A 10,235-nucleotide genomic window follows, 5' to 3' on the forward strand; every position below is an offset into this window, starting at 1 on the left:
GGTGGTGGCATGTTTGAGGGTCACGTCCCAGCTTATCTAGGAAAGAGATAAATGTGGATAAATTTATCGGATAACAATTCCAATTGTACTGTTGGCGAATGGATTGGCAAGTGGATGACCTTACAAAATCCATAGTTTCAACCTAACAACTTTATCGGGGCAATCCAGACCTCCATTAGCAATCTTACAATAAGCTTCATTCTCATTAAGTAGTGTCATAACAGTGTGATGATGTGGCAGAGAGTTAACTGAGAGAAATGAAATAAGTTTCATAAGGATGGAATCATGTATAGGTAGCGCTGCTCTGCAACACCCAGCAACGAGTACTGGAAGAGAGAACAGAAAAAGAACGCCTGCACCAGTCGGGCTGGTACTGATGTTTCAGCCTCGAGTATTTTTCTAAGTGCAATTTTAGAACTCATGAGACCCTAGTTTTGATTATATACAAAATACACCATATTAGTTGGCCTCTCATATCACAATGAACTCAACCAAATGATCATAGTTTAAGCAAGTAAACATCAAAATAAGCCGCCTAAAGATAAGAGCAAAGTCTCCGATGCTGGGAGACTAATGCAGGTAAGCAGCATGGAGCATGTTACTTCTCCATCAAGGTAAGGTAGCTAAATTAATCTCACGCGGCAGCTTCGACCTTCTGGGCCTTGTTAGAATTCTTCTCAGAATCGGGGTTTCTACCACGCTTCCCGCTGAACTGCTTTCCTCCTCTGTAGTTCTTTGCGGCCCTACAAATTTACAAACAAGAAAGGTGTAAGCCCAGATACCTTCTGCAGAAGAACACCTGATAAGGAAGACTTCTTTCAACATAATTAAATGCCCTGTAGTTGCAGCATTGACAGCTTGTTTATCGAAAACTATGAGACTGCATCATTTTGTAGGGGGGGAAATTGCTGCCTAATTTGTACTCCTTGTATGATCCACACAAGGTATAAAAGCAGAGCAAAAGTAGGGAGTTTTCCCTTAATAAATGTGGTGCCAGTAGTTTGACATCAACAGGACTGCAATTTACTCTAAATTAATTTTATTAAGTAAGATTCCATTAGAAGAGATTTTTTGCTTACGAAAATACATAGCAGACAACACAGGGTGGATTTTTATTTTTACTCTTTTAAGAACAGGACATAAACAATAAAATAAAACCGAGTCAACCAAGAACAAAATAATACCTTCCTTTGTAGCTTCTATTGTCCTTGTATTTCCCTTGAATACCACGAATTGTGCTCCAGTAATCCTTCTCAGCTTCACCTGCAGAAACAGATGAGTAAGAGCCAGTTTATGGTTGCTGTGCACTGTGGCGGGATGCCCTATGGAATTTGTTATGGAATATTAGCTAGTACCCCCTCTGTTTCTAAATGTCCTAAATGTCATAAGATTTAAAAACAGAGGAAGTAAGATTTTCATTACGGATCTTAAAAGATGCCCCCTAAAGGAACTCTCATCCAAATCTGTAAAGAATAAATGCTTTTGAAAAGGTACCATATTGGTAACTACAAAGCCTGAGATCAGCAAATATAAATATATAATTCCTATCTGGTGAATTCAGCACACTGCAAAAATGAACAAAAACTGATCCCTCGTAATATTGCACCATCCAGTGGAACTACAACTTCTACAGCATTTGTGATATGCATTAATTAGCTATGAGAAGAAAATCACCAAACAAAGTAATTAAAAATTACCTGTGTCCATGTCAATAACTGCGTATGCAGACGAAATATTTAGACTTTTATCAATGACGATGAAAAAATGCTATGTTGTTGTTGTTGTTGTTGTTTATCAATGACGATGTATTTATGGATATCAAGATCAGCCATACAAATCTTGAATGATGATTTTGATTTGTCTGGGAAATACTTCCATAACATCGCAATTTTATCAGCTTTACAAATACGATAGAACAGAAACTGAGGTTAAAGTCGCCTTTTCAAGCCTCATCAATGACCAAAGGGACACTCATCTTATACTAAAGTAAGCAACAGTAAAAACTAGATTCAAGCTTCGCAAAATCAGTGAGTGATAAAAGAAAGCTGATATTCTTACCAGTCACAGGCTCCAAAGTAATAATGTGGTCTTTTATTATCAAGCCACCTTCATCGGCTAGTACAGCAGCCATGCGAGCCTTTTCAGCTCCCTTAGAATCTTCAAAACGAAGGTATCCTGAATCATCCCCAATGCTGAAGTCCACATACTTCAAGAGAAAAATATTGTAAGAAAATATTCTATATTGATAGGACTCATCAAACAGTAAATAAGAAAAACAATCAACCATGCAGGAATCTATGCTCGTTGCAAGATACCTTGAAATATAAACTTTCATTTTGTAGCGGTGCAGCCATAAATTATGAGGTTAACAAAATTTCAGAAGCAAATTTCCCAGTAAATAGTCAATTGGTCCTAAGTACCTTACATCTTGAAAGGCAAGGAAAGTACATGGAAAATAAAAATATCCTCATAAGTCACCAAATAACTTGGTTCCATAACCTGCCAATGAAAAAAGTGCCTACACATCGCATTACATCATCCAGTTTCAAATTTTGTTCCTTCATACCATTGACATCATCTTATTGTTCAAGCACAGGCGCGCAGCTACTAAACATTATCCTGAATGGCCACCAGCCACTAACATGATTATCAAACAACAGGCAAAAGCAACGGCAATGGTGGCGTAGCCAGTACCACCCTACCAATCACATGGAGCTACCAGTCCAAGAATGAGAGAAATGTGAGAGGAAAGGAATACAGGGAGGAAAAAGACGTTCTAGCAGCAAGACAAGAGTCATAGATTGGGTAAGATGCTTTATCTATTTACTTGTGGTCTTGTGGAGCATTCATGGGATTGGGAACCAGCAAATATAGATAGAGCTGAATGAAAGAATGGCATGAACAGAGTTTGTTAATGAATGGTACCGGATGATTAAGCATTTTAAGGAACCCACCCACAAGCTGAAATTTGAGCACCCTGCTTGATTTGTGGAGCATATATGAATGCAGATAGTTGGCATACTTGCAAGTTATATTATAGGCAACATGAAAGCAAAACGAGGCCCATACTTCGAAGCTAATAAAATAGAACTGTAACTGATGCTATACCAACAAAAGCAAAATCCTGAAGGTAGGGTGAATTATTATTACCCGAACAGTTCCAAATTTCTTGAGTGTTTCTTTTAGATCTTCCCTCGAGATTGAATTCTTCAAATTGCCAGACTCACTATCTCCACGCTTTTCGCTTTCTACCAAGGCATCACCAATGCACTTCTCAGATTCCGTAGTTTCACTAATGTTTACCTCTTTCTCTTTGGTCACGTTTTCTGAGGACTTCTCTTCCTTTGAATCACTGCTCTCAGCAATCCCCTCGGATGCTTCGCCTGATGGATTCACCATTGAATTCGAAGTTTCTAATTTGGTGGCAGAGTCATCCACTTTGTCTACGCTATTTTTTTGAACAAAATCAGCCATAGTCTTCTCCAATTTGAAGGCCACAATTAGGCCTTTTGGATAGCTGCAATAAGATTTCCAGGTCTCTTGATTTACAATTGAACAAAATATACACAATACCAATAGTCCAGATAGGCTGCAAGAAACTCACCCTTCATCCTGACTATCCTTGACAGGGTGCGCCTTTTTGTGTTCTTCTTTTTTATATTCCTGTTCCGCATCAAATTCCTTCCTTCATAATTCAAGCAAGGATTTATAAGTTACAATATTAAAAGCATCAATTAATTTACATATCATCAAAATGTGTAAAAAAAATAGTACGAACCTGTGGGAAAATGTTTGTTTGAATTAAAACTAGGTAATAAATTGTGTATCAAAATATTGTGTCTTATTTAGCACAATCATTTGGAAATTTCCACTAGTAAATTTTAGCTAGACAGCAGCATTATGTTTATGGCTGCTGCCGTGATTATCCTAGTACATCACAATATACTCTACGAATGCCCAAAAGGAAATTTTCCTTAAGGTTGACCAACACTGTTAAATTTCTCTCTTGCATACTCAAATAACTCCCAGCTCCCAATATTAAAGCCGGCTCCTAGTTGGCAGGTCTTTAACTTTACTTGGCCTTGTTTGGTTCCCGCGCTAGAATCCTAGCGCCTCTTCTAGTCTCCGCATAAAAGACCAAATGAAGTCTATTTGCAAAACTTTTTAGGGATGGGTGTAACTTTTCGCGACGAATCTAATGACAGTAATTAATCAATGATTTGCTACAGTGGTGCTACAGTGACCATCCTCTAATCGCGCAGCCAAAGGCCTCATTAGATTCTTCAGGGTCACTAGCGCGGGGGTTCTGAAATTGGCTTTGTTTGACACCGTAATTAGCGGTCAAAGTGTCACTATTCATTAGCAGTTTAGCACGCTACAAACCAAACGGGGCCTGCAGCAACTAACTATTTCACTCGATCAACATAAATTAACCTGTTTTGCACAGGCTTTCATCATGAAAAGGAATCAAGAGACCACTTAGTACTCTTAGGTACAGTAAACATCAGGGTGCCTTATAGTCTACAACTAAAAAAGTACGAGTGCAGCTGAATTTCACATATTTTCATCCCACTAGCACTCAAAAAGAAAGGAAGGCGAGTTCATAACAGCAGCTAGCAGGAGGTTTGACCATTAGCCAACAGCTTCCCAGTCAACAGAGGGGACATTGATCAAAACTTCATACAACCTTATGAAGGTATTGACTGATAAAAAATGCATTTTGTGCACATGCAGAAAACCATGCACTATGATAAGCTAGTGGGCTTACTTAGGTCTTATTTCCAGGTTTGCCCCAGAAAAAACCAAACTATTCTCCAAAACCTTTTTTGCTTCCTCTTCTTCAGAAAACTCAACTAGAGCAGTGCCACAGAAGTGCTTTTTGTTTGCAATATGGCGTGGTAGTCTCACACTGTTCACCTGTGAGTTTAAACAGAAGTACATAAAAAGAAATGTTACCGTAATTGTCATTTGCATGATATAATTCATGTATTGCACTACAATAACTATTTTTCATAACATCTAAGAAACTGAACACAAAATAATACAACGGCTATATTGTTGTATGCCAAGGAAGTTAGTCATGAAGCTCTAAAATTTGGCTATAGAAGTTAGTAACCATATAATATTAAACATACTAACTGAATCTATGAAACTTGGCTATGCCATTCTCCACAATGTATTTCAGTTTTTCTTTTAACCAAACGCTAGAACATTGGCTGCATGATTGGAATGAAAAAAAGACCCACACCTTTGCATATTGTGCAAAGAATGATTGCACGTCTTCTAGCTTTACATTGTAAGGCAGTGGCGACGCAGCCACTGTCCTAGAATCCACTTGCTCTATAATCTCCTCTGGCTTCAGCAGCTCACTTGCTCTACCAATCTTCTTTCCTGCATTTTAAAAATATGAAAACAAAGTTACTGTACATATTACGCTGATGAAAGTGAACAAGTGTAGCTCTATCCCAGTTCACACCTCAAAGCAAATTACCCGCTCTGTAGCATCATTTCTCGTGACATAATACTCTGTACCATCTTGTCTCGTGGCATGATAGAATATCACAAGTAATTTTGCGCCTAATGGTATGTTTGATAGAATGGGTTATTCCTTTTGCACTAAAATGAGTACATACAGGATAAATGGCATGGTTGTCCGTGCTGAATAGCTGATATTTATAGGTGCAACATGTGCAGACTACAAATACAGCTATAAATTTTGCATTACCTCATTTGAATCGAAACTATAAATTAAACAACAAACAAGGGGTGATGATCAAAATCAAGTGCAGAGCCCGTCGCTTCCTTAGTACAGTTATCAGGAGTAGGACGAGAAAACACCACCACAGAATTGAGAAGCTGAACATCTAAGAAAAAAGGGAAGGGAAGGGATTGGATTACCATCCTCTGATACACGGAGCACCGGAGAACGCCGAAGCACCTCAGCCACCGCGAGCACAGTCTCCTCCGGCACAGTCTCAGGCTTGACAGAGGCGTCGAGGCCCAGGTGGGACTTCATCCGCGAGAAGGAACATATCAAGGCCAAGCTCACCACTACACAGTTTCCCAAGAAATAAAAATAAAAAAATCAGTAGATCGGCGACAAAACAAACAATCATCGACAAGGAGATGGAACGGCGTGAGAGATCGTTACGGCCATCGTCGCTCTGCTCGGCCGTCTCCCGCAGGAACTTGTCGCGGGGGAGGTTGCTGTCGCTGAAGTAGAACTCCACCTGCGCCAACGAACCAATAATTTCTTCAGAAGAATCGCTCAAAAAAAAAAGACGACCAAAACGAGGATTAAAAGAAAACGCAGCGGGGCAAACAAGGCAGAGTCGCGGACCTGGCGAAGGACGCTCTTCGCCTTGGATTCGTCGAGCGGCGCGGCGGCGGGGGCGGCCATGGATGCCTGCGCTCCGGTTGCGATCGAGCTGGAGATCGGAATCCGGAGAGGAATCGGGAGGTTAGGGTTTAGGTGGTTTTAGGAGTGGCGTCGGCGAGGAGCTGCTGTGGGCTCTGGCGTCGGCTGTTCACTCCTCAATCCGGTTCTCCAAGGTGTTTGTACCGGCCCGGCTCACATTTCCAGCCAATGGCTTACAAAATGGCCTGCTTTCTCTGTGAGGCCGAGACCAACGGCACTTGGGCTGTAAGAGGCGTCGACGCCAAATTTCATCAGCGAGCTCCTCGGCGGGAATCCTATACATTTTCCACGAGATTTTTCTTCCCCACATTCTAGTGTTTAAGATTCATGCTAAACATTACATTCATTGGATCGCATCTCAAACCCTAGCCCAAACCCCGTGCCACCCCTGTGACCGTGCTACCCCGTCGGCGAGGTCGCCGGTGGTTGGGGTGGTGGTTGAGGCCGCCGACGAGTCTGAGTTCCGGGGTTGCCAGGGTTCGGAAGCTTCAATGGTCGCCGGTGATCAGGGGAAAAAATCGACAGGCGGTGGGTGGCTGTGCGTGGACGGCAGCGAGGCGGCGGAGCGTTGCTGACCGGGGTGGTGGCTACCGGTAGTCGGGCCAGGTCCCGAGCGGGGGTGCTGACGGCGAGTGGACAGTGGGCGGCGGGACACGGCGGCGGCGCCAGCCGTGGTGGCGGAGGAGGCGGCGCCGGTGCAAAAACCGTCGTAAGCTTTGGTGGGCTGGAAGATCTTATCCATCTTCCGAAAACCATATTGGAGTCTCTGACCTTTCGGCCCACTCGCTTCCCTTCCGCGTTCATCACAGTCGCAGAGTCGTGGCTAAACTGAAGTGCTCAAGCGGTCGCCACTCACCGTCGCCCGACGGGGATGCGGCGATGTGCCAAATTGTCCTGAACTCCTTATCCTTACGTGTATTAGCTCGCAGTGTCTCTTTCGGATGGAGTCTAGATAGCGACAGCGTCTCCACTTGCGCACGCTCGCCTCGCTCTAATCTTTTGGTGATGGACCTCTACATATTAGTCATCTTATAAATTATCTTGTATAATGGTATCTGGGATTTTAATGATGTGGAGATGAAAAAATGACAGAAACTAGTGATTATTTTACCACGGAACCGCTCCTTGAGCTAACATTTGCGATTATAAATTACTCTCTAATTATTGTATGAGTTATCAATGTTGTGCAACTTACAATAGTTTTTTTCTACAAATTAAGTTTATTACGAGATGATAAATAGATAGTTAATAATAAAGATTATTAATTAAATTATCCTAAGATTAGATAATAATACTTGAGATAGGTTTTTATATGATATTGATGTATTTACTCCAATCTCAATGAGAGTGTCATGATCATTAAATATCATGTCACGTTAGCAAATTGTTTATATTGCAGATTTAGTTATAAGAGAAGAGGAGGGGCAGTTTAATGGGATTAGAGAGGAGTGTCATCACCACGGCACTCCTTCGTAGGGATGAAAACGGACGGGAACAGGTGGGAAAATCTTCAACCGTTTCCATTTCCGTCTTTTATTACGGGAAACATGAGCAAGAGCGGAATAACCGAGAACGAGAGTGAAAATGGGATATACCGGTTATGGAAATGAGCGGGAACCGAAATGCATTATTGTTTAATCTGCGTTCACCTTATATGAATATAATACTACACTCCCTTGCATGTAAGCTATTTTAAAAAAAATATGATTAAGACTTCATGTTTTCTATGTTTAAACGTGAAGTGCACCGATTGATATTGCAGAATAAGAGAGGATGTATGGTGTGCCTAATAATTTTTATCTGGATTTTATAAATACGGGATCACCCCGATTAAAAAACGGAATCCCGCAAATACGGGCGGGATACACTCCTTCCTTCTTCCCGGCTCATTTCCGTATTTATCCATAAATATAGAAACAGACGAAAAAAATATAGAAATACGAGCGGGACGGGATAGTGACCATTTTCATCTTACTCCTTCATTACAGTTTTTCAACCTTAATAACGATGATACTTCTTACTGAGACCGATTTTATCATGGTTATCTCTATTTTGGATAGGGACGGCGGGGCGTTCTTTCCTTGAACAGACAGATACCGGATCTGATATCTTTTCGGATAAGCATGTTCTCCTCGGTGGCATCTCTCAATTCTGCGCTGATGCCGGCTTGCTTCATCGGAGCCGAGATCTGTCACGCTCCCATGATTCCAAGTCATTAGTTTATCGGCTTCGGTTATTACTTATTATTACTCCGTATTAGTCTATTTGACCTGCTTAGGGCAGTCCCAATGCAGATTCCATTTTTAGAGTCTAAGTCTCAAAGACTCCATCACAAGAAACTATACTTCCCAATGCAAAGTGTGTTACTTTGGTTTATATGGTCTACTTGTCTCTCTCACATTTATTCTTAATTTGTGTGAAGACTTGGAGTCTAAATAAGACTTAGAGTCTTGGTTTTTCTTCCTCTCTCTTCAATAAATATATTGTCACATCAGCAAAACACAATAAATAGGAGTCTGCATTGCATTGGGACTGACCTTACCTCTCTTGCTTCCGCGCCCGACGGTCGTTATCTGTTTTGCGGAAATCCGAAAGCTACCTTTTTGTTGGGATGACAGCGGAATATGGTAGCATTAGTACCAGAATTTCTAGTAGTTCGATTTTGTACACTTGCCGAGATTGGACACCTCATGTGCTGCTAGTGGCACACTAGTGTCTCGTGCAAACTATTTTCTATGTTTGTGTTCGCTTGGTCTAGTCTAGTGGCACACGCATTGGCATTTTTTTTCTTTTTTCTTCAAAAGTAAACATATTATTTGCGTTTCCTGGAGCCATTTTCAAAGCACCTTTTTGTGCTACCGGAGAGAGACAGAGACGAGCCGAGAAAGAAAGAGACGGGGTGCCATGGGCCCGTCGGTACAAGTGGAGCGGACGGACAGCGTTGCGCGGCCAGACGGAGGGAGGGGGCCCGGGCCTAGCCGAAGGATCTAGATCTGGCCTGCGATTCGCCCGCCGGGGTAGGGGCCCGCCGGCTGACCTGGCGCCCCCGCGTATCAGCTGGGGATAAGCGCGATCGCCCCATCGGCCAACCGGAGCGCGCCAGCTGGCGCGGAGCAGCCGGCCTCGGGGTGACGGGGACTGTCCCCGTTGCGGTCGCATCCGGGCTTTGGTTCGCGCTAAGCGCACTTAGTAATAATTTTAATCACTAATTACGATATCAAACAAAATCAGTTTATAAAACCAACTTTATAACTCCCGCGCTAGTGACTCTGAAGAATCTAACGAGGTTTTTAACCGCATGATTAGAAGATGGTCACTGTAGCTAATCGCCGATTAATTACCGTCATTAGATTCGTCACGAAAAGTTACACCAATCCCTATAAAAATTTTGCAAATAGACTTTATTTAGTACTTCATGCATACGAAATTTTCTTCTCGAAAAACATACGCGCTAGTTTTGTTGCAAAACCAAACAATACCCTGGCGGCGCCCGTTCCCGTGTCGCACGAAAGGTTTTTTTTCTGCGAATGATGAGAGAAATGATTCTGAAAATACAATGAGCCTAAAACTATTGGAAGATCCTCGGGAATAAGAAATCTCTCGAGTGCTGGATTTGTCGGGACGAAAGGTATTGTGGTCTAAAGGAGGCTTCTTTCGGATCACCAAACTTAGAGACTTTAGAGGGAAGGTTGTGGCAGCCACGAGATGGTGGAGGACATCTAGCTGGATAGTGGGGTTCTGGGAACACTATCAGCTACGAGATTAGGCGATGATGTTAGGGTAGGGAATAGGGATGCTGAGACATCTCATCGGGGCA

General features: G+C 42.2%; 1 protein-coding gene across 1 annotated transcript; it reads right to left on the minus strand.

The window, feature by feature from the left end:
* Positions 1-244: 244 nt before the first annotated feature.
* LOC120656400 (la protein 1-like) lies at positions 245-6,633 on the minus strand. Its single transcript, XM_039934474.1, has 10 exons — positions 6,341-6,633; positions 6,152-6,230; positions 5,899-6,051; positions 5,249-5,391; positions 4,769-4,917; positions 3,605-3,685; positions 3,151-3,517; positions 2,059-2,206; positions 1,185-1,263; positions 245-743 (listed from the first exon to the last, which is right to left on the minus strand). The coding sequence occupies exons 1-10, from the start codon at positions 6,398-6,400 to the stop codon at positions 635-637; spliced, it is 1,368 nt and encodes a 455-aa protein (XP_039790408.1). The 5' UTR covers positions 6,401-6,633; the 3' UTR covers positions 245-634.
* Positions 6,634-10,235: the final 3,602 nt, after the last annotated feature.

This window comes from Panicum virgatum, chromosome 1N, assembly GCF_016808335.1.
Source record: "Panicum virgatum strain AP13 chromosome 1N, P.virgatum_v5, whole genome shotgun sequence".
Taxonomy (NCBI): Eukaryota; Viridiplantae; Streptophyta; class Magnoliopsida; order Poales; family Poaceae; genus Panicum; species Panicum virgatum.

Excerpts from the sequence above, each read along its gene's own strand:
- LOC120656400 (XM_039934474.1), bottom strand. The coding sequence starts at position 6,400 with ATGGCCGCCCCCGCCGCCGCGCCGCTCGACGAATCCAAGGCGAAGAGC. Across the intron at positions 4,918-5,248 it reads TCTTTGCACAATATGCAAAG|GTGAACAGTGTGAGACTACC; the intron begins GTGTGGGTCTTT and ends TTAAACTCACAG. Across the intron at positions 3,686-4,768 it reads AACCTGGAAATAAGACCTAA|GAAGGAATTTGATGCGGAAC; the intron begins GTAAGCCCACTA and ends TGAATTATGAAG.